This window comes from Equus quagga, chromosome 13 (genome assembly GCF_021613505.1).
Source record: "Equus quagga isolate Etosha38 chromosome 13, UCLA_HA_Equagga_1.0, whole genome shotgun sequence".
Classification (NCBI taxonomy): domain Eukaryota; kingdom Metazoa; phylum Chordata; class Mammalia; order Perissodactyla; family Equidae; genus Equus; species Equus quagga.
In genome coordinates this window covers 50,795,859-50,817,557 of record NC_060279.1, presented here as the reverse complement: position 1 = coordinate 50,817,557, position 21,699 = coordinate 50,795,859, and the positions used below count along the sequence as shown (strand labels likewise).

The 21,699-nt window shown below is 56.6% G+C and overlaps 2 protein-coding genes across 2 annotated transcripts; one reads left to right on the top strand and one right to left on the bottom strand.

Moving 5' to 3' along the window:
• Positions 1-7,347: 7,347 nt before the first annotated feature.
• On the bottom strand, positions 7,348-13,817 carry LOC124250197 (translation initiation factor IF-2-like). Its single transcript, XM_046682033.1, has 6 exons — positions 13,635-13,817; positions 10,842-10,985; positions 10,522-10,665; positions 10,223-10,327; positions 9,308-9,783; positions 7,348-8,904 (listed from the first exon to the last, which is right to left on the bottom strand). Exons 1-6 carry the CDS (start codon positions 13,815-13,817, stop codon positions 8,781-8,783), a joined length of 1,176 nt encoding a protein of 391 aa, XP_046537989.1. The 3' UTR covers positions 7,348-8,780.
• Positions 13,083-16,476, top strand: IRX3 (iroquois homeobox 3). Its single transcript, XM_046683826.1, has 4 exons — positions 13,083-14,079; positions 14,244-15,351; positions 15,531-15,597; positions 16,068-16,476. The coding sequence occupies exons 1-4, from the start codon at positions 13,816-13,818 to the stop codon at positions 16,120-16,122; spliced, it is 1,494 nt and encodes a 497-aa protein (XP_046539782.1). The 5' UTR covers positions 13,083-13,815; the 3' UTR covers positions 16,123-16,476.
• Positions 16,477-21,699: the final 5,223 nt, after the last annotated feature.

Here is a 21,699-nt window from a genome sequence, read left to right as displayed (position 1 = left end):
AAGACACACATAAGGAAACAAAAGGTTGTCACCGGCACCCAATGAGCCAATAAACCAATCCTCCCAACCAAGAGTGGGTTTAATGAGAGAAAGACACAAAGCCACCAGAGTCGTGTGCTGGCGAGGAGGTGAGCCCGTGGAGGTGGGAAGCGGAGGGAAAAAGTTCCCCAATTAAGATTTCACTTTCCGGAGTGGAGCCCCAGATGCAGATGGCACAGACTGGCTGGAACACTGCAAGCCTAGGTTGGTTGGGTTTTTTCCTTCCTTTTTCCTCAAAGCCACGAGGAGCCAGGGAGTGGGAGGGAGTTAGAACCCACGCATACCCCAGCGTGCCAGCCCGTGCCCTGCCGAGCGACTTGACTTGTCTACTGCTTTCCAAACAGCTGGAAAAATGTCAAACTGTCATCAGTGATTAAAGTGGGATTTTCCAAAGGTTTCAAAAATACGTCAGAATTCAAGACCTTATTCCTCTTGCAGAAGATAGATCCGGGCAGCATTCCCTTAAGCAGAGGCATCATGGGACCTGGTTCCCCTGCTGGTCTCCTCTCCGGGTTTCCACGGTGGCGGAGGGCAGCCTGGGCCTTTGATTCGCTTCTTTCGCAGCTTCCAGCAGGTCTTCTGGCTGCTTCCACCCAACCGAGGTGCATGGGAACAGATGTTTAGACCCGACGCCCCCAGAAGGCGGAGAGCTCTGTGATGTAATTATGGTGGGTCCACGCGCCTGCCCAGCAGGCCCCCAGGGTTCCTGAGGGGCAGAACTATGATTCACCCACCTCCACGGCAAGATCAGTTACACAGTCTTCGGGGCTCAGTGCAGGAAGAAAATGCGGGACAATGTTCAAAAGTTATTTACGAATTTCAAGACGGCCACAGCAGACATTAAACCAAGTGCAGGTACTTCTAAGCATGGGGCCCTGTGGGCAGGTCATGTGCCCGGGAGATGAGCCCTGCCTGTGTGTGTGGGAACCCGGTCAGCGCTCAGCCAACGCTTACCGGATGTGCGCCCTGCCAGCATCACAACCCCCTCTGAGCTGCTTCTTTTGGCCCCTGGACTTTAATCATTTTACTAACATCTGTTGAGTGCTTATTATTCTTAGCCCTCTGCCTGTGTTAGCTTCTCCTCACTGCAGTGCCATGAGGTGGGAACTATTATTGTCACAGGTGAGGAAACTGAGACCCAGAGAACCGAGTCACCAGTCCAAGGTCAGAAACGGGACTGGATTTCAGCCCAGGAGGTCCGGCTGCAGACCCTCCTCCCAAGTACCATTCGATTGCCCTCTCCTTGAGGCAGCGGACGTCTTATTCCTCTCGGCAGCCTCTCCCTCGTCCATCCCAGACAGGGGCAAACTTTGAGCAGACACCTGTGAATTCCGTCACGTGGATAACATTGCTGAGCATCTCTTCTGGGCCAGGCCTGAGATCTGGGCCTGGAGAGCCGTGAGGGTTTGCCTTCCTCTTTGGTGCTGCCAGACTAAGGTGAGGGATGACGGGCAGCAGTAGGTCAGGGTCGTCCTGGGGTCACTGGGGTTCGTCCTGGGGTCACCGGCATGGCGTGGGAACTGAGCAATCAGGATGGGCCCCAGAAGCTCAGAGGCCCGGCTGTGCCATGTCCTATGCCCTTTGGCTATTGGATCATTGGGCCAGGGAGAGGGGCCCAGCTCGGGCAGCAGGAGAGCCCTGGAGGCCCGGGCTAAGGTGGATAGGAATCTTTCCATATTTTAACAACCAACACACTGTGCGTGTACACACCAGCTGAATGTCCACTGGCTCACCTCCCCGTGATTACAGAGCTCTCAGCTGTGCTCCAGAGAGCGCCCTGCTGATTCCAATGTCTACAAGCCAATTCAGATCCACACCTACAGTGTGCCATGGACTGAGAAAGTGCCTGAGGGGACAGCAGATAAAGGAATGAATGCAGTCTTCCTGAATGTGATTGAGACTGGCCCTGGCACACAGTAGATGCTCAGCTAATGCCTATTAAATTGAGCTAAACTGAAGGCAGAAGCCCCACCCCAAGACACACAAGCCCAGTCAGGCCCATTGGTCTAGATCAGAAAGTCGCTGTATTAGTTATCTATTGCTATGTACGGTTATTCTAAAGCATAGCAGCTTCAAACAAGGACTGGCAAGTTTTCCCTTTAAGGGTCAGATAGTAAATCTTCATCCCTGTGAGCCACATGGTCTCCACAGTGACTGCTCAACAGCTACTGCTCTCGTGGCATGAAAGCAGCCACAGATAATATATACACTAGTGGGCATTCCTGTGTTCCAATAAAGCTTTATTTACAAAAACAGGCGGCTGGCCCCCTGGCTGTAATTTGCCAACTCCTGGTTTCAAGCAGCAAACATTGATTACTTCACAGTTTCTGGGAGTCAGAAATCCAGGTGCAGCTTAGCTGGCGCCTGCGGCCCAGGGTTTCTCGTGAGGGTGCTGCCAAGAGGTCGGCCAGGACTCCAGTCACCTGAAGACTCAGCTGGGACTGCAGAATCCGCTTCCAAGCTTCCAAGCTCACCCGCATGGTTGCCAGCAGGCCTCAGTTCCTTCCCATGTGGGCCTCTCCATACGCTGTCTGAATGTCCTCACAAGGTGGCAGCTGGTAATCTGAGAGAGAGAGAGAAAAAAAGAGAGAGGGAGAGAGAGAGGCAGAAAATGCCCGAGACAGAAGCCACCGTCCTTTTATGACCTAATCTCAGACGTGGCATCTCATTGCTTCTGCAGTTTTCATTCAGCATTCTAACCCACACTCAAAGGGAGGGGACTCCACAAGGACATGACCACAGGAGCTGGGGATCATCGGGCGCCATTTTGGAGGCTGGCTGCCTGTCATTCATTCAGCAAACATTCTTTATGCGCCTACTATATACCAAGCTTGGGCTAAGCACTTGGAATACAGCAGAGATAAGACACACACTGTCTCTGCCCTCCAGCCCTGCCAGGATAAATTTCTCTTAAGACTGATCTTTTATACTAAAAGAGAAAGGAAAACAAAATAAAGCAAAAAAGAGAAAGAGTCCTGTGTAATACAAAAGATTTCTAAGAACTCCTAGATGTCTACTTAGCTTAACCCACGGTCCCTAGAACAGAGCTGAGAAACCCAGCGCCTGCTGGAGCCGGGCTGGCAGCGTGGAACAGAGAGGATGCTCCCCTTCAGAGAGCAATGTGGTCAAGCATCTCAAAGGAGTCACTACCCCCATTCGAGTCTGGCCTATTGTGGACCTACCCAAAACTGGCTCAGTACTACCAGACTGATTTTTCAAGAAAAGCTAAAAACTGGGATGTTTTATATTAAATCTCCTAACTTTGAATATGGGCAATGGTGACAGATTGTTTTCTGTCACTCATCTCCTGACTCAAGGCAGTCTCTCCCTGTCTCATGTCCTGAGGCAAAGGCTTCTGTGCAGGCGGCTTATAGGGGAGATGATGCTGGGGAGTAAGCCCAAGGCCAGGGAGGGAAAGGGCAGTGGAGGAAAACCACACAACGATGAGTCCCCGGGATGCCCACTGCTCAGGGGCTAGATGCTGCCAGGACGTCCTGAGCCCCTTATGGCACGCATCTCAGCACTTCCCTCTCTGGGAATGGAGGGGCAAACACTTGTCCATCCACTCCCTCCCCTTTGGTCTAGGGTGGCCCCACAGGTGTTCCTTCCCCTGTCTTGCAGGTGGCATGTGTGGGTGCTGAGAATTTCCCGCTGGCAGCCCAAGCCAATACGTCAGAGAGACGTCTGCAGCAGGTGCTGGCAGGCTGGGCCCGCTCCAGCTGGCTGAAGCAGTGGCCGGAAGAGGAGGGGGCTGGAAGGATCTGAAGGGCACACAAGTGGTGTCCCACAGAGGGGTCCTCCCTGCGGGAGGCACAGGCATCCCCATTCTGTTGAACTCAAGCTTGGCCACGTGACTGCTCTGGCCAATGAACTATGAGCAGAAGGAACATGCGTCACTTCCTAGCAGAAGCTTCAAGAGTGAGTGTGTGATGATTCACCATGCTCTCTTGCCCCCGTCATGGCATACAGCCACACTCCAGACAGAAGCTGGCTTGTCACCCTGGGTCCTGAAATGAAGATGACACAGACTAGAGCCATAGCCAGCAACCTGTTGAGTGGGTAACTGCCAGCCATTAATTTTTCAAGGTCATTTGTTACTGCAGCAGAGCCCAGCCTAACCTGACCTGACTGATGCCACAACCAAAGCAAAAAATAAAAAACTATGCAGGTGGTAGCTCCAGATACCACTTTACGACCTCTGTCTTAGAAGAACAAAACTCTAGTGTAATAAGTGAACGAACACGGTCCTTGAAGTTTGCTTTGCACACTCTGGGTTTGGGGGGAGTTCTGTGCTCTATACGCACATGCTGATGGTGCCAGCCATGAGCAGACAGGGAGGCTCATGGAGATAAGCCAAGCTCCAAGTCCTTCATGCTAACAAGCATAGCGAGAGGGTGAGACGGACATACCAAGCAGAAGGATGGGCAGAGTTTGGGCCTAAGGAAACACATGAGGTTGAAAAGTAGGCAGGAGGCATCAGGCTGAAGGGCTGAATTTCATGATCTTTCTCTCCACTGAGGAGAGGAAGGGACAAACACTCATATATCCACTCCTTGTGAGTTCAACAGGGCTTCTCAGATCAGCTCCCTACATTTAGCAACATCACCAAATAAATATCAACATGCAGGTTGAGTACAGAGCTACCGAACACATGAAGCTCTTTCCCTGCCACAGGGCCTTCACACATGCTGTGCCTTCTGTTTCAAACAACACCATAGAAGATGACATATAGCAGTAGAAATATAATGTGGTCCACTAATGTAATTTTAAATTTTCTAGTACTCACATTAAGAAAGATAAAAAGAAACAGGTGAAATTAATTTTAACTGTATTCTTTAACTCCATATATCCAAAATATTATCACTTCAACATGCAATCAATATTTAAAAAATGAATGAGATATTTTACATTCTTTTCTTTGGATTCTAAATCTTTAAAATCTGGCGTGTACTTTTCTTCTTTAGTATATCTCATCTCGGACCAGCCACATTTCAAGTGTTCCATTGCCACCTGTGGCTAGTGGCTACTGTATTAGATAGGGCAGCTTTAAAATACACTTCCCCAGATTTTTCATGACTGGTTCCATCTTAGCTAAAACATCACCTGCTCCCAAATTTGTGATTGTGCTGTCTAGAATAATAGCCCTCCAACCCCCACCACATCCCCCTGTTTATTCGTTTCCCGGGGCTGCTGTAACAAATTACTGCAAACGAGATGACGGGAAACAACAGAATTCTATCCTCCCACGGTCCTGAAGACTAGACGTCTGAAACCAAGGTGCGCACAGGGCTGTGCTCTCTCTGAAGGCCTGAGGGGAGAGTTCTCTCTTGCCTCTTTCTAGCTTCTTGTCATTGTCGGCAATCGTAGGCATTCCTTGGCTCATGGCTGCATCACTCCAATCTCTGCCTCCATCTTCACATCGCCTGCGCCCCTCTGTGTCTATCTCTGCGTCTTTTCTCCTCTTCTTCCAAGGATGCTGGTCTACTGGATTAAGGGCCCACCCTGCTCCCATAGGGGATGAAGCTCCTAATTATATTATTATGTAATGAAATGAACTAATTACATCTGCAGTGGCCCTATTTCCAAACAAGGTCATAGTCTGAGGTTCTGGGAAAAGCATGAATTTGGGGAAGACACTGTTCAACCCAGTACATCCTGTATGATTGTTTGTGGAGTTTTGTAGAACTTAATGCTGTCTTCATCTGTCCTGCTTCTATTCCTGTTTAGTATCTGATGGCCCCACTAAAACGAAAGCTCCACGAGCACACAGCCCTAGCCTGTCAGGCTCATTGCTCTGTCCCCAGCACTTAGCAGAGTTCCTAGCACAGAGAAGACACTCAATAAATATTTGTTGCAAAGAGAAAGGGAGAGAGGGAGAAAAGGAGGGAAGAAGCAGGCTTTGTGGTTTGACATTTTCAAGATGGCGCATGGGAATCAAGAAACGGCCCACACTAAGGAGGGGAAATGAAGACAGTGGGGGCTTCCTCCTAGGGGCGGTGCAGGTCTAGCCTGTCTGTCCTCTTCCCAGAAGCTTGAGGAGGTTGAGCCCAGCAGCTAGGGCTCCTGGACAGCCTCCCAGAGCTCTTCGTTCTCATGACTCCTAGAAATCTGCCCTCACCCTGACCTGCCATGGGAAAGCAGCTCCCCGGGAGAGTGTGCGAGAGCAAAGGAGCTAGGAGGCACCTGCAGCACCCACCCGGGTCAGCCCCTGGGCCGGGGTTCCCACCGGAGGAGCAGCGTCTGCCTGCAAGGGTGTCTCGTTCTCACAACTGACTGACGAAGTCAGCTGCCTCCAGGACATGGAGAGAAGGGGGCTAGGTGGGGATAACCCGGGGCGTGTCCAGGTCAAAGGGCGGCAGCCATGGACTCCAGGTGATCCTGCGAAGATAGGACAGTCTCGTATTTCTTAGCCTTCCAGTTTATCAAACAGACTCTGAGATCTAGATTTTTAAATAAAATCATCTAATTAACAAGTGTTGGCAAGCAATTCAATTCTTAAAAACCACTCTGGAGGCAAGTCTCCCTCCCGTAAAGACACTGGTGGCCAGAGGTCACTTCTGATTCACAAGCTCTGGTGCAACACAATTCCTCAGTTTGTCTTCAAGAATTTGAAATTTCCAAACAGTGTGGATGGGAACCAGCAGAACTCCGTCCGGTCTGTAAACTTGCAAGTACACCAAACCAAAGAGGCAAGGAACAGGCCCCAAGGCCCAGAGTCAGGCCTAAGCAGACCAGAATGCCTCCTCTCCCGCCCCGACCTGGCCCCCAGCACGGAGATGGATCCTTGACCGCAGGTGCGTTTTGCCCAGGCCCTCCCACACATGTGTGAAGTGTGAGAAGTAAGGGCAGGGCAAGCCCAGCAGCCTGTTGCCCTTTTCCTTCAGTCCAACCAGGGACTAGTCTCTAGCATCCCCCTCCCAAACTCCCAGCACCACCTCGCCATATCCCCCAAAACCCTGCTCTTCCTCCCAGAGGGATCTTAGTTAAGAACGTCAGACCGGGTTCCAGTCTGGGCTTTGCCAAGCTCTCTAAGCCTCAGTTTCCCCATCTCCAAGACAAGGGCTAGGTGATACCCCAATTTTGTGCAAATTAGAGAAAGATACTCTTCCTCCAGTGCAGCCCTGAGCCAAAGCACACAGCTTGACGAACAAAGGACTGGACTTCAGACCCTCTTATCCCCTCATCTGGGTGCCCTTGTACAGTGAGCATCCTGCTCAACCATACACGACCACCCTGGATAGTCTCTCCGTTGTAGGCCTATTGTGAGAATTAAATGAGATATTGTGCTTAACACAATTATTTGGTAAATAATAATAACAGGTATTTTTATTTTAAATGTTTTACTTATTTTTCATACAGTGACATTGTCATTGAATGTCAGAGAATGACATTGGTAAACCCTAAACCAGGCCAGGTTTTGGGGTCCTCAACATGCTTTTAGGTAGTGTGGAGACAGAGTTAATTAACAGCATTGAATAACGAGAAACAGTCCCTTTTCGATTCTCTCCTTTCTTCTGAGAAAGATTCAGTATTTAACAATTCCAACGCTGGCTAGGCTACACACGCACCTGGGCCTCTAGAAGTCACTCCAAGCAAGCCACACGGCTGATAGGTGTCAACAGTGCGTGGATCGAGCTGTTTTTATCTTTCACAATTGCCTTTCATGGTGAGGAATAGCTACTTTTCAATTTAAGGTAGTAGTATCAAGTTTTCTTTCCAAAAACATATATCTACGTTTTTAAAATGAGTCGATTTAAGGGAAAATGTTAAGCAAATAATAGTAGAGGTGGTAGCCAAGGGCTTGAAGTTTGGGAAACGCCAGGCACTACAGAATTCCAGACAAGGCGAGATCCCAGCGGTTTTGATTTTGAACCAAGAGCCCTCAACTTTCCTGGTATGGAGCTGGAAGGGACCGGGGGATCCCTGGGAACGTGTACTGTCCAGAGGTTCCTGCTCGGCCGTGTCTGGAGCTGCGGCTCCGTGTCCTTCCGATTTTCCAGCAAGGAGCAGTAGGTTCGCTCTGAGCTCTGCTGTTTGCACCCTCGGAGTTCCCGCCTTTCACAAGCCTTCGTCTCTTTGAGAGGCGTGCCTGGGTCCTGTCTCTGGAGCTCTGCGCATCTTCTCCGGGAGGGACTGGCCTCCGGGTCGGCTCCGTCCCGTTGAGCCCAGGCGGGAGCGGGCTCCCGACACGCAGGGGCCTGCGCTCCCCTGCCTGAGCGCCCTGCGTCTTCCAAGATTAGCCAGGAGTGAGCAGAGCGCGGTGCACAGTGTGGCTGCGTTTGATCCCGCGACGTGTCACTCGGAGTAGCAGTTTACTGCCGTTAGACGACGTTGTCAGGCACTAATTTCCCGGTGGTGCTCCATCACAGACCTCCAAACATCAGGGGAGGGGGGGACCCAGAGGCCCGTGGGGAGGGGGCGCGAAGGAAGTGTCGTGAGCGAGGCCGAGCCGGGAGTTCCCGACCCGAGGCTTTAAGGAGAGGAGCGAGGCCGGCCCTCGTGGAGGGACCCAAGGAGGAGAGGCCGGCAGGCTCGGCCAGGTCACTTCCTCCCCCGGGGCCCCAGCACCCGGGAACCCGTCGAGGGCCGGCTGCGGCCACCAGGCCGGCTGCCCACTGCGGGGCTCTTTTGGGCCCGTGCCACCCTCGCGGGATCGGAACTGAGGCAGGAAACGCAGCATTTCCATGCAACAATGCAAACGCGCTCATTACCATCTCCTCAATATGCATGAAGAAAAGGCGCTAGGCTGGCCGAGCCCCATCACCCGGCTCTGGCCTCCGCATCCAATAAGGCGACATATTCTTCTCCAAGATGGATGAGAAGGGGCGCCTCCGGGAAGGCACATCCACCGGGGAGGGGACAGTTCTGGAGACGAAGAGGAGACAGAAAAGACACGCGGAGGAGAACCTGAGAGACAGACCAGAAATCGAAGAAGGAAATACGAGATTAGAAGAGAGAGAGAGGCTAGAGATAAAGGAGGAGAAATGAAGATGGGGGAGAGAGACTCCGTCAGTCAGGGGAAAAGAGACACAAGAAAAGAGGGAGGAGCAAAATGAGAAAACAACTGAAAAGTGGTCCAGGGGAAAAAATAAAACAAGGAATAAGGGAGCGGAGGAAAGAAAGGAAAAAGGAATGACCTAGAAATCGAATACAGAGAAAGTGGGAGGAACAGAGGAATAGAGAAAAACAAAGGAGAAGGAGGGAGTGACACCTCTCAAGTCGGGCGGGAAAGGGGTGATCCCGGAGAGGTAAAGAAAAATGTAATCACTTGCTCTGGAGACCAGGGTTTTCCATCCAGTCCATCCCCAGCGCTGCGCGTCGCCGGCGGCTCGGAGACCCAGGCGCGCGGCCAGCTGGGGGAGGCGCAGGACAGGAGCGGGGGCGCCGGGAGCTAGCCGGCAGGCCTCTCACCCCTCCTTGGGCGGCCCGGCCCGCTCCCGGGTGCCCGGGCCTGGCTGGGGGCCCACCCCGCGCGCCGCGGCCTGCCGCTACCCGGCCATTCGGGCGGCCTCTCCCTCGCGGAGAGCAAAGTTGGTAAAGTTTCTCCCAGTTTCCCCGACGCTTCTCCGGACCCAGAGCGGGGCCCCGAAACTCTGGTGGCTGGGGGGAGCGGCAGCCCATCCCGGGGTCTCTGGAGGCCGACGGCCTGCGCCTCCTGGGCTTCTCGGGCTCCGGATTCCTGGCCAGAGAGAAGTCCCTCCTGGCGCAGACACGAGGCCACGCACTCGGGCGTCCACGCGGCTGCTAATAGCGGAGAGAGAGAACGCGAAAGAGAGAGAAGGAAAAAAATATTCTCAGCTCAATTTAAGTCTCATGGAAAGGGCTTACAACTGTAATTAAATCATTAAATTCTTGTCTACGCTTCACAGAGCGGAGAGAAATTAACTTCCCACCAACCTCATTTTCTATTTGAACATGAAATAATGATTTTCTGCCCGTCTAATTACAAAGCCAACATCTGATCAAGCCAGCATCCAGAGGGGATTATCACATGCACGAGTATTAGACCTCATTACCAGCTTGAGTGCAAAATTATTACATCTTGTAATTGGATGGTGAGATTTATATACAGATCGGCCCGGTTTCTGTAAGATTGTAATTACAAGCTTCGTTGGTTAGCTACTTATCAGAACTTTGCAGGAAAACAAAACAAATGACTGAGGAAAACGAGCATTTCATTAACCTGTAACCCGAGCGCAGGGGGGAGGGAGCGGTGGGAGCGTGCGCCGCGGCGTCCGCGGGAAGCGGAGCGATCGCCGGCCCGCCCTGCAGCCCGGGGACTTCGGGCCTGGGAGGGAAGGACAGAGGATGGGCCTCCGCGGGGAGACTCAGGGCTGCAGCGGCGCCCCCCGACGGAGACGTGCGCGCACCGTGGGGCTGCGCGAGGAGGGGGCAGGAAAGGGGTCTGGTGGCTCGCGCGCGGCTCCTGTGCAGTGCGCGGCGCAACCCTTGAACCTGACGGGCCACTAGCCCTGGGTGTACCTGGGGCCGCGGCTCCAGGTGCGAGTCAGGCAAGAGCTGCTGTGCGCGCCAAGCGTGTGCTTTGGACACTCTCTCCGTGCACTCCCCACACCCTGCGCCGCGTTGACACAGCGTCGACACCGCGCCTCCGAAGCGCTTTGCGCGCTGGGACGTTGGAATAAGGCGAAATGAAGCTTTGCTTGCGGCGCGTTTGTTCGCGCACGCCCTTCCCAAATCAACTTCCCTCCCGTGCACCTGCTTTTCCTCCCCGGGCCCGTGTGTCACTTTAACCCCATGTCTTGGATTAAAAATCCCGGGGAAAGGGTCGGCTGTCCTCGTACCCGCGAGTTCAGTCCGGAGCCGGGCTCCACTGCCCCTGTCGAGTTGGGGAGCCAGCGCCACGACGGGGCTCGGCTGCCTAGGACCCTGAGTCCCGACGTGAGGCGCGGATGTCCTGGCCTGGCAGGGCTGATCCCAGCTGGAGACTAGGGTAGCAGAGAGGCCGCTTCTGCTTGGGACCTGGGGTGCCTGAGGGACATAATTACCCGAGGTTCTAGGTCTGCGTCTGGGTATGGAGGTTCGCCCTCTGGGCCAAGGGCGCCCCGGGGCCGGCGCGGCTGGTTCACAGCCTCGCCCGGGCCCCAGCCTCTTTCCCACTCCCTGCAGTCCGAGCAGCCAGGTCGATAGCTGGTTAATGCGGAAGGAGCATCTTCCGGGGCTCATTGTTTTCTCGTGTCCTTCTGGAAGAGCTGAGTTAAATATGGGGCGTCCTATCGGAGCACTGAAAGCGCAGCCCCAGTTTCCCCACCTCGGAAGCTCGCTCTTGGCTCCGCCCTGGGCTGGTGCCACCCCTCTGTGCAAATGCTAGGATTACGGGGCCGTCGAGGCTCGAGGTTTGACACCTCGGAAGCGCTCCGGGAGATATTGTTACCTCACAGTTTTGTAACCACGAGGTTTTTCGCGAGAAGGTGAGCCCGTGATTCCCTACGCCGTTCGGCTGACAGGTTTAACTGTGAACGAAATCAGGCGCCGGGGAAACATTTGCACGCCAGGGCTGCCCTGGCATCTCCTCCTCCGGAGAGGCTCCAGCTAAGGCCAAGGCTGGGCACTAGGCTCGGGTTGGGAGGGGAGAAGGGAAGTAGTTTGAGCCAATCTGAGAAGGCCACACTCAGTTTCTCCAGTCGAACCCCAAAGCTGGTCTCCCCTAAACGTTCTCTCGTCTTCTTCCCGATTTTCTCTGCGTTCGCACGTACTGGAGCCGCTGACCTGTGCAGAGACTGGTAGAAAGAGGCGGAGAGTAGGGGGTGGGATCAAAACCGGGTGCCCAAGGGGGGCTCATTCCCCAACTGACCAGAAACAGCCGGCCAAGACTCTCCGATCCCTCCACTCTGGTGGAATTCGGATTCGATTCATCTATCAGAGCGCGGCGGCCAGTTTCCGCCTCCGAGCCGGACCTGGCAACCGCAGGGCAGAGCCACCGCCCCGTTGTCCCCGGAGCGCTCCCGCCGCAGGCCTGGCCTGTGCCTCGGTCGCCGCTGCGGCCTACAGCGTTTAGCCCTGAGCCACCGCGATTCAGCGAATTTCAACCCCCTTCTCGGCTGCACGTCCTCATTCGTGGAGGTGGGCGCCCGGATACCGGGGTTTCAGGTTTGATTTAGGACATATCCCACCATAAAACTAAAAGTCTTGCCTCCCATCCCTACCCAAGATGGTGGGAGGATCCTTGTAGAAAGAAAACAGGTTGGCGCGGCGACCAGACAGCAGGGGAAGGGGTAATGAAACGAAGATCTCTGCAGACCGAAAATTCCAGTATACAAACTTCTCGAAGCGCTCTCCGAAAGTTCCTAGAGCCTCCTCGACCCGGCCCTCTGCACCTCCCCATCCCAACCATCCCAACCCGCCTATGGCACTGCAGGCTCCACCTTCCCGTCTTGGATCCCCAGGACCCCGGGGCGTCCACCCTCCAGACCCTCGGCCGACCCCGCCATTTCTGATAAGGGATTCGCACTGGGATACAGGCTGCGTTAACGTGGCAAATTTCAGGGTTTGGTCCTCTTGGGTAGGGGGTTGCTTCGCCCCCCTGGGCAGTGAGATGGCCTTTGAAGAGTCGACTAGAACGCACCCACCCACTCCTCCGCCCCCGACCCTCGCGCTCTCTTCTAGCTCCCCCGCCATGCCGCTGAGAGTGGCCAGGAGTCCGGAGGTGCGAGCTGCACAGGGGGCCCGGCCAGGGTGAAGCCCCAGTGCCTGCCCCAGACGGAGATCTCGTTCCCACCCAGGCCCCGCGCCGGGGCGAGCGGCGAGGTGCCGAGGGGCGAGGGGCGAGCTGACCCTCCACTAACCCGCGTCCCGGCGCCTCCCGCGCCCCTTCCTGGCGCAGGCCGGCCGGGCGGGGAGGGACTCTGAGCGCCTGGCTCCCGCCCCGCCCCGCCCCGCCCAGCGCACAGGATCCGCGGGGGTGGGCGGCCGCGCCTGGAAGGCGCCCCGGCGATTGGCGACTCGGGAAGGAGACGCGAGGAAAAGTCGAATAAGAGGACGCGACGTCAGACCCGAGATTTGGGGAAGGGCGAGGGAGGGGGCGAGGGAGGGGGCGAGGGAGGGGGCGAGGGAGGGGGCGGACACACAGACGCAGATACGGACACACACTTTCCTCCCCCAGCACAGCACCCTAAGTGTCCACAACTTTAGGCCGCCTTAGCCCAGAGCGCAGAGACCAAAGGTGGACGCGGGGGGAGTGCTGTTTGAGTAAGGAGAAAAAAGAGAGAAGAGTGAAGGGAACAGAAAGGGGAGAAAAAGGAATAGCGAGAAAGGGAAAGAGGAGAGATAAGAGTTTCCTAGCGTCCAGGAGAGTGAAAGCCCGAAGGAGCGGAAGCGATCCTGGGGGGAAGAGGAGTGCAGAGAGGGGAGGGGAGAGGAAGGGCGAGGAGGCGAGTGAAAACTAGAGGAGGGCGAAGGAAGCGAGGCGCGACACTGCTCGGGGAGAGGAGGGCAGTGAGGATCGCGGCGCGGGCAGAGGCTGCTCAGGCTGCCGAGAGGAGGGAGAGCCGCACAGAGAGGAGGGGCTTGCGGGCCCGTAGAAATGTCAATCAGAGCCCGGAGCCCCGGGAATCTCCGCCAATCTGTTCGGACCTGACCTGGCTCCTCGCCGCCGCCGCCGCCGCCGCCGCGGAGCAGATCAATAGGCAAACGCGCAGCGCAGCGCAGCGCGGCCCCAGCCCGGCCCAGCCCCCGATGCGCGCCGGAGCCCGCGGGCGGCGCTGAGCTGGGCCGCCCCGGGGGCCGGACCCCCTCTCCGTCCGTGCCCCGCGGGCCACCATGTCCTTCCCCCAGCTCGGATACCAGTACATCCGCCCGCTCTACCCACCCGAGCGCCCGGGGGCCGCCGGCGGCGGCAGCGCTGGGGCCCGGGGCGCCCCGGGAGCCGGAGCTTCGGAGCTGGCAGCCTCCGGGTCTCTGTCCAACGTGCTCTCATCCGTGTACGGAACACCCTATGCTGCGGCGGCAGCAGCGGCCGCCGCCGCCCAAGGCTACGGTGCCTTCCTGCCCTACGCCGCCGAGCTGCCCATCTTCCCGCAGCTGGTAAGCACCCGGGGAGCCGGGGATGGGGAGTTGGAGCAGGGGCGCCGGGCAAGGTGAGCGCGCGGGAGTACACTAGCGGGACCTGGGCCCGGGAGGGTGGAGGCGGCCACCGCTCGTGCTCATCCTCCTCCGCGGGTGTCCCTTCCTTCTCCATGTGCGTACAGGGCGCGCAGTATGAGCTGAAGGACAGCCCGGGGGTGCAGCATCCGGCTGCAGCCGCCGCGTTTCCGCACCCGCACCCTGCTTTCTACCCGTACGGCCAGTACCAGTTCGGGGACCCGTCCCGTCCCAAGAACGCCACCCGCGAGAGCACTAGCACGCTCAAGGCCTGGCTCAACGAGCACCGCAAGAACCCCTACCCTACCAAGGGCGAGAAGATCATGCTGGCCATCATCACCAAGATGACCCTCACCCAGGTGTCCACCTGGTTCGCCAACGCGCGCCGGCGCCTCAAAAAAGAGAACAAGATGACGTGGGCGCCCCGCAGCCGCACCGACGAGGAAGGCAACGCTTACGGGAGCGAGCGCGAGGAGGAAGACGAGGAGGAGGACGAAGAAGACAGCAAACGCGAACTGGAGCTGGAGGAGGAGGAGCTCGGAGGGGAGGAGGAGGACACGGGGGGCGACGGCCTGGCTGACGACGACGAGGAAGAGGAGATCGATTTGGAGAATTTAGACGGCGCGGCCGCGGGGCCTGAGCTGGCCCTGGCTGGGGCGGTGCACAGGGAAGGCGACCTCAGCCTGGGACCCATTTCAGACTCCAAGAATAGCGACTCGGACGACAGCTCCGAAGGCTTGGAGGAGCGTCCACTGCCGGTCCTGAGTCTGGCCCCAGCGCCACCGCCGGTGGCCGCTGCTCCGCCATCTCCGCCCTCGCCCCCCACGAGCATGGACCCCTGCGCCCCCGCCCCCGCGCCCGCCTCAGCCCTGCAGAAGCCCAAGATCTGGTCCCTGGCCGAGACGGCCACAAGCCCAGACAACCCGCGCCGCTCGCCTCCGGGCGCGGGGGGTTCTCCCCCCGGGGCCGCCGTCGCGCCCCCAGCCCTGCAGCTCTCTCCGGCCGCCGCCGCGGCTCACAGACTCGTCTCAGCGCCGCTGGGCAAGTTCCCCGCTTGGAGCAACCGGCCGTTCCCAGGCCCGCCGCCTGCCCCACGCCCGCACCCGCTCTCCCTGCTCGGCTCGGGCCCTCCACACCTGCTGGGACTTCCCGGTGCCACGGGTCACCCGGCCGCCGCCGCCTTCGCTCGGCCAGCGGAGCCCGAGAGCGGAACAGGTGACTGCTGAGCGCAGGATGCGGGGAGGGGGGCCCTGGGGGTCGCGCTGGGGCAGGCAGAGTCTGGGCAGGGCCCCCGGGGCGCAGGGCGCTCGCCACCCCGCGCCCGCCTCCCGCGGCCCTGAGCGCGGGAACGGAGCGCTCTAAAGGGCCTCCTCTTTCTTCCTGGCTTCCCTCAGATCGCTGTAGTGCCTTGGAAGTGGAGAAAAAGTTACTCAAGACAGCTTTCCAGCCCGTACCCAGGCGGTAAGAGACCTCCAGGTGGGGATGGGGCGGGGGTACAGGCAGGCGGGGGGAGAAAAGAACGCAGAGCGAAAGCGGGCTTCTGCCCCGGGGGACGCAGCTGGGACGCGCTTTAAAAGGAGACGAAACGCACTCTTGTCCTCGCGGGCCCAGAAACTGCTCGGCAGTCCCAGTGCAGGCGCCTGGCGCGGCCCAGGGTGCGGCGCTGTGGAAACCCGAGCCTGGCCGGGCCAGCAGGCCCCGAGAGCCGGCGGCGGCTCGGTGGCCACCTCCTTCCAGCCGCGGTCCTCGGCTCCTGACGCCTCCGACCCATCCTATAGTTGAGACAGCAGATCAGCATCTCCATCTGGACATCCCTTTCCACTGGGACGCCCCCTTGCCCCGGGTCTCAGCCTCAGGTCGGGCCCCCCAGTCCTAGGCAGCGTCGGCGTCCCTAATTGTCCCTCCTTTCTACCACTGCCTCTCTCTTCCAGGCCCCAGAATCATTTGGACGCCGCTCTGGTCTTATCGGCTCTCTCCTCATCCTAGTTCTTTTTAAAAAAAATTTTTTAAATCGTTGTAATAATTGTAAAAAAAAAAAATCACTCTGTATAGTTATGACTTGTAAGCATGTCCGTGTATGAATACCTAAAAAAGAAAACTAAACAAACAAAAAAAGAAATGAAACAAGTCCCCTCGGTCTTCCCCAGGTCGCTTCTGTGCCCCACCTTAGCTAAGTTTGTGAGGTTTGTTCGGTTGATTTGGGGGGTGGAGTTCCAGTGAGAATAAGCGTGTCTGACTTTTTTTGTATATACAGAAAAATGTACATATGTGTGAACCAAATTGTACAAGAAAGTATCTATTTTTGGCTAAATAAATGAGCTGTTGCCACTTTGACTATAACCCGCCTGTCTGCCCCTGGCCGGATCCGTTTGGTCTTTTTGTTTTGTTCTGCCCCCACCCCCTCCAATGTTTGAAGCGTCGCCCGAGAATCTGCAGAAAGAAAGAGAGCTGGACTGTGCGGCGAGCAGATAGCAGAGCGAGCAGCGCGGACGGGACGCGCGGCTGGGCCCCGGCGCCGCGGGAGGAGAGGCGGCTGGAGCAGCGCCTGGGGCGCGGAGAGAGAGGGCGGAGGACACAGGTGGGAAACTGGGCCCAACCGGCCGGGCCACTGGAACAACCGCGGCGTCATGGGGCCCTCTCTGGTGACATGGCAGAAAGACTTAGAGAAGGTTCTGGACGCAGAGCGGTGAGGTGGGGAGGGTCTCATAACTCCTGAGCCCCCATTCTTAGGTAAGCACAATTGAGGTTTTCTCAGTCTTGCATAAGGGGCTGTGCAAGCTCAGCTTCAAGCCCCGTCCCTACTACATTGCAGCCCCAGACTCCTGCTTATAGACAGAAGGGTGTGGGGTGGCGGTGAGTAGGGGGTGTATGGAGGAGCCAGGAGCCTAGGGGTGCACAGGTTTTCTTCTGGGTGACCGTGATCAGCCCAAATTGAGAGTTGGGGGCCCGGCGTCCTGGTGGCATCTGTGCATCCTGACACCCTCTGGGCGTTCCCCAAGTGCCCTGGAAGGGCAGCGCTCTGCGGCCCCGGCGAAGGGGTGGCGCATATTCGGGCTGTTGCACCATCCAGCCGGGATTCGGGCTCCAGGCCGGCGGGGATGGAGGGGGAGGGGAGCTGGGGAGTCGGGAAATTTGGGGCTGGAGCTCCCTCTACAGGACGAAAGGGCTGCCGAGCCTGCCTCCGCGCCTCTCCAGCCCGGCGGGCGTCGCGCCCCTTCCGCGCCCTGGTTTTTCTCTTTCAGTCCGCCGGCCTTGCCCAACTTGGACTTGGCGAAGTTGTAGGGAATGCTGCAAGAGGGACGCCTTGGGGAGCGAAGTGCGGGGTACCTTTTCACTATCTCCCTCTCCACGTTTAGTGAGTGAATTTACAGGGCGGCCAGATGTCTGGTGTTTGTCCCGCATGGTGGGGCATGTGACAATCTCGCGGGTCCCCGGAGAGGTTTGGGAGGAGCTTGCAGACCCGAAGCCAGGGAATAGGCACCGCGTCACACTGGGCACCTTGGAGATTAGGTGGAGCCGAAGGAGCAGGAGTCCTGCAAGGACAGGTCCATGCGGGCACAGCTGCCAGCACCGCGCCCCCGGGGGACCCCCATCGAGGCGGAGCGGGCAGGTGTGGTGGCGCCCCAGGGGCGAGTGGGAAGGTGGGTCTGTCGGCGGGTGTGTCAGTCCGCAGCCCTTCGGCTCACTGGACGCTGGTGAAGCAGAGGCCGACACCAGGAAAGACGTGCCGAAGCTGGGGCTCGCTCCTCCAGCCAGCGCCTGCCCCGGAGGCCCGAGATGTCGCCGCGGCTCCCCCTCTTCCCACTCTTTGTTAATGATATTACTGGGGTTCAGGCTTCTTCCCAGGTGGCGGGCTCAGACTGTGCTTATGCTCTGACCCTGGGCGCTACCCCCCCGCCCCCTCAGGTGGAGCCCGCTCCCACTGTCTGAGCCTTGAATGGAAGAGGCCCCTGGTCAGCATGAGTTCTTTACGTGGGCAACACCCCTGGCAGCCCTTCAGCTAGTGCCTCACAAGCTTCTCTGAAGCACAGACCTAGTTCCCCGACTTGTCCTGTGAAACTCTGGGCAGATAATTAACTTCTCTGTGCCCTATTTTCTCATCTGTAAAATGAGAATAAGGGCACCTACCTCTCAGGGTGGTTGTGAGGATGAGGGACAAAGCATGCCCAGTGCTGATGTGTGGTAGGTGGGGGAAACAGCCTTAGTCTTATAATTATATTCCAGAATCTCAGCCCCCACTCCTCAAATTCCAGGCAATATTCTGGCCATCCCTTCCCAACCGCCCTAAAAGTGAGGTGTCTGCATCAGGCATCTCCAGACCAGCTCAACCCAGGGGGAAAGGAAAGTTCGCAGGCAGGGGTGCAGCAGGAAGAAGGGGTGACAGAGAGGTCAGCTGGCTTTGCACACTGAGGGTGCAGCGAGGGAGGAAAGAATGCATGTGTCAGAGGGTAGGGGGTGGAGGGGCCGGGCGGAACAGAGAGGTACATCGCCATCCCTGGTATCTCTCCAGCGAAAACCCTGGGTTTGGTCAGCTCTTCACCATCCCATTCCAGCGATAACAGTCCTCCGACACACCAATTCTGCGCCCAGTGAAAGGGCAGTGTGTGCGGGTGCCGGAGGAGAGACGGCGTGAACCTGGGAGCACTTCCCATGTGTTTGTGTCTTCTCCACCCATAGAACACATGGGCCCTCCAAATGGCCGTAAGGTGACCCTCATGAGATAACGTGATCAAAACCAAGAAGAACCCCATGGACTTTTCAGCTAAAAGGGGAAGAAGAGCCAGCTCCCTTTCCTAGTCCTTTCATTTCACCAGGGAACAGGACTTCATCGTCCTCCATGGACCTCCTCCCTAGTCCTCCTCTCATCTCCCTCCTTTCAGGAATCCTGGGAACCGCCTCCATCCTTTAGCCTCCAGCCCTAAAATTTAAAAAGGAAAAAGGAAGCAATGGGAGAGAGAGAAAGAGAGAGAGGGAAGCCAGAGAGAGAATGAGAGGAAGTGAATCTATGGGAATCCCATCCTTGGTCCTGATTAAGCTTCAATTAGAAATAAAATACGTCAATCACTGCCTGGAAGGGGTACCTGCTGTCCAGGCTGGTTATGCAAAGCATTCCACGGTGTGTGGGGATAATCAGTCAGGTCAGAGGAGAGAGAGTGTGTCACCGCTTCCCTCATTATCCGCAAGGAGCTGGAGGTGGGGGTGTGCCAGCAGGCCAGGGAGCCAGAGGAGAACCAAATTATCTCCCGGCGTGATGGCCCACCTCTGGGACTGGCACGTCCGCAGTTCCCAGTGGATTTATTTTCAGTAGCGCACAGGCAGGAGGGAGCAGGGTCCAGCCAGAAGGCGACATGGAAGGGCCAGCGCAGCAGAAACTGCAGAGAGGAAGGGAGACTACAGCCACTCACTTGCCCCCGGTGAGGAGTGAGGAGAGGGCAGGGCCTCACCTACTGGGCAGATGTTCTCTGGGCACCTGGTGGGAGGTGGGACCAAAGGGTCCACTGCCTTAGGCCTGAGTTCCAGAAGGTTCGAAAGAGGGATTGAATGCTTGGGTAGGAATGAGATGTCAGGCCTCTTCACTGGTTTGCTGGGAGTTTCTGTCAGGAACTCGCTTTGGTTCTAACTGTTTGCATCTTTCTAGAAACATCCTCTGCATCCTGTAATTCCTGATCACACGTACTCTCTACCTCCGTCAAATGAAAATGGGCAAAAGCAGGGGTATAAAAATTGTGTCTGTGCATAGAGCTGTCTCCAACTTGAGTGGGGGCAGGTCTCGTCCTCTCCCAAGGCCCCGCTTTCACCATCTGCAAAATGGAGGGCATGGGATTTGATGAGTTTACCCAAACTTTCTTACACATCCAAGGCTGCCCAGGATTAAGCATAACGGAGGGGGCCCTTAACCTCTCCAGACACCACCTCCTGATCCTAATTGGCCTCTGTCATCCCATCCAGCCAGCCAACTTGACCACATTAAAAATGTCCATCTATTGTGTGACCAACCCACCTTTGATGCAGCTCCCCCCTGAACAGAGGCTCCAGCCCCTCCAAAGGCCATCCTGAAAGTCTGGGTGGAAGACCCCACGAGTCCTCTCTTCCTGAGCGGGGAGGGTCGAGAGACCTGGAAAGCTCCTGAGAGTAGAACAGTAGTTCTCGGCTGGGTGAGCACCCCCTCCCTGCTCCCGGGTCATCGGCAGTGTCTGGAGAGATTTTCAGTTGTCATATCTGGTGGGCGTGCTACTGGCATCTCATGGGTCGTGACCAGGGTTGCTGCCAAAGGTCCTACAAGGAACAGGCCAGTCCCCCCAACAGAGAATTACCCGGTCCAAAATGTCAACAGTGCCGAGGTTGCAAAACCGTGGAGTTGAGGGAGGAGCGAGGTTCCTCCAGGTATTTTCTCCCAGAAACCACAGCTTTGTGGAGAGAAACATTAAAGCAGGGTGCTAAGTGGGACACTTTTGTTCTTTAAAAACTTTTGGCCCTGGAAGGGGGAAGTCGGGGTGAGAGAATGCAAACAGGAAACTATGCCAGCCTGGGAAAAAGAGAGAGTGGGTTCAGCCCAGCCTGGGGCCCGTGAGCCACTGGAGGTGGGACTGGCTCGGACGAGTAGGACAGAGTCAACCCCAAAGAACATGTGTGTCTCGAAAGTTGGGGCCTCTCTCCCCGGATATTTATATCAGGAGCAGGTTACTGGAATGTTCTTGCAGATGAAAGCTTAACTCCTGTGGTTTTGTCTCATAATTATTGCCACCTCTTAAGTGCTGCCAGCCCTTCTGTGCACATAAATGCGTCTATTTATTTACTTGGTTGCTTTCCCCGGGAGAGTGTGTGTGTATGCGTGTGTGTGTGTGTGTGTGTGTGTCTGCGTGCACACACATCCCATGTCAGGGAGCAGGAGGGAGACAAGGGCAGGGTAAGGTCTTACTCTGGGCCGGGCCGTCCAGGCCGGGCGGGCTGTGATTTCATGGCTTTTGTGCAGGGTGGTGAGCCCTGCATTCTCTCCCTGCTCCCGGCCGCTAACAAGTGGGCCCACAGCCCTCCGGGGCCTTTCGAGCGCACTCATCTGAAAGATTGTGCTTTTCTCAGCCGCTCAGATTTATTTTGCCAAAGTTACAGGGCAATTATGGAAATGCGCCCTTTGAAGCTGGGCTGATTTCTCTTTATTTTCTTCTCCCTGACAAAGCAGAGCTTCCCTCCCTCTTGTGGGCTCCCCCCCCCCCTTTTTTTCTGATAATTATTAGATAGCGGGAGTTTCCAGGGGTAACTTAAAAAAATCTTTTGCACGGTGATAAAAATGTGTTTAGATGAAAATGACATTACCGTTATTTTAATGTTCTGTTTTTTCAAAAGTGGGATTTTGAGGGCCAGGAGGGGAGAAGTAATGATAGCCAGAGACAGACACCTCATGGCCAGATTGTGGGTCCAGGACATCCTTGCCAGCCTGAGGCCCGGTTTCAGGGAGGCCTATGCAGCCTGGCAGGCCACCTGGCTGGCTAACAGACTGGCCCAGCCCTGGAAGCTTCAGCGCAGCTCTGCAGATCCAGCAGGCTAGGCGCCCTGCTCCCCTTT

Excerpts from the sequence above, each read along its gene's own strand:
- IRX3 (XM_046683826.1), top strand. The coding sequence starts at position 13,816 with ATGTCCTTCCCCCAGCTCGGATACCAGTACATCCGCCCGCTCTACCCA. Across the intron at positions 14,080-14,243 it reads TGCCCATCTTCCCGCAGCTG|GGCGCGCAGTATGAGCTGAA; the intron begins GTAAGCACCCGG and ends ATGTGCGTACAG. Across the intron at positions 15,352-15,530 it reads GGAGCCCGAGAGCGGAACAG|ATCGCTGTAGTGCCTTGGAA; the intron begins GTGACTGCTGAG and ends GGCTTCCCTCAG.
- LOC124250197 (XM_046682033.1), bottom strand. The coding sequence starts at position 13,817 with ATGGTGGCCCGCGGGGCACGGACGGAGAGGGGGTCCGGCCCCCGGGGC. Across the intron at positions 10,666-10,841 it reads GCTCCGGACTGAACTCGCGG|CGCGCAAAGCGCTTCGGAGG; the intron begins GTACGAGGACAG and ends CCAACGTCCCAG. Across the intron at positions 10,328-10,521 it reads ACCTGGAGCCGCGGCCCCAG|GCCCGAAGTCCCCGGGCTGC; the intron begins GTACACCCAGGG and ends CTTCCCTCCCAG.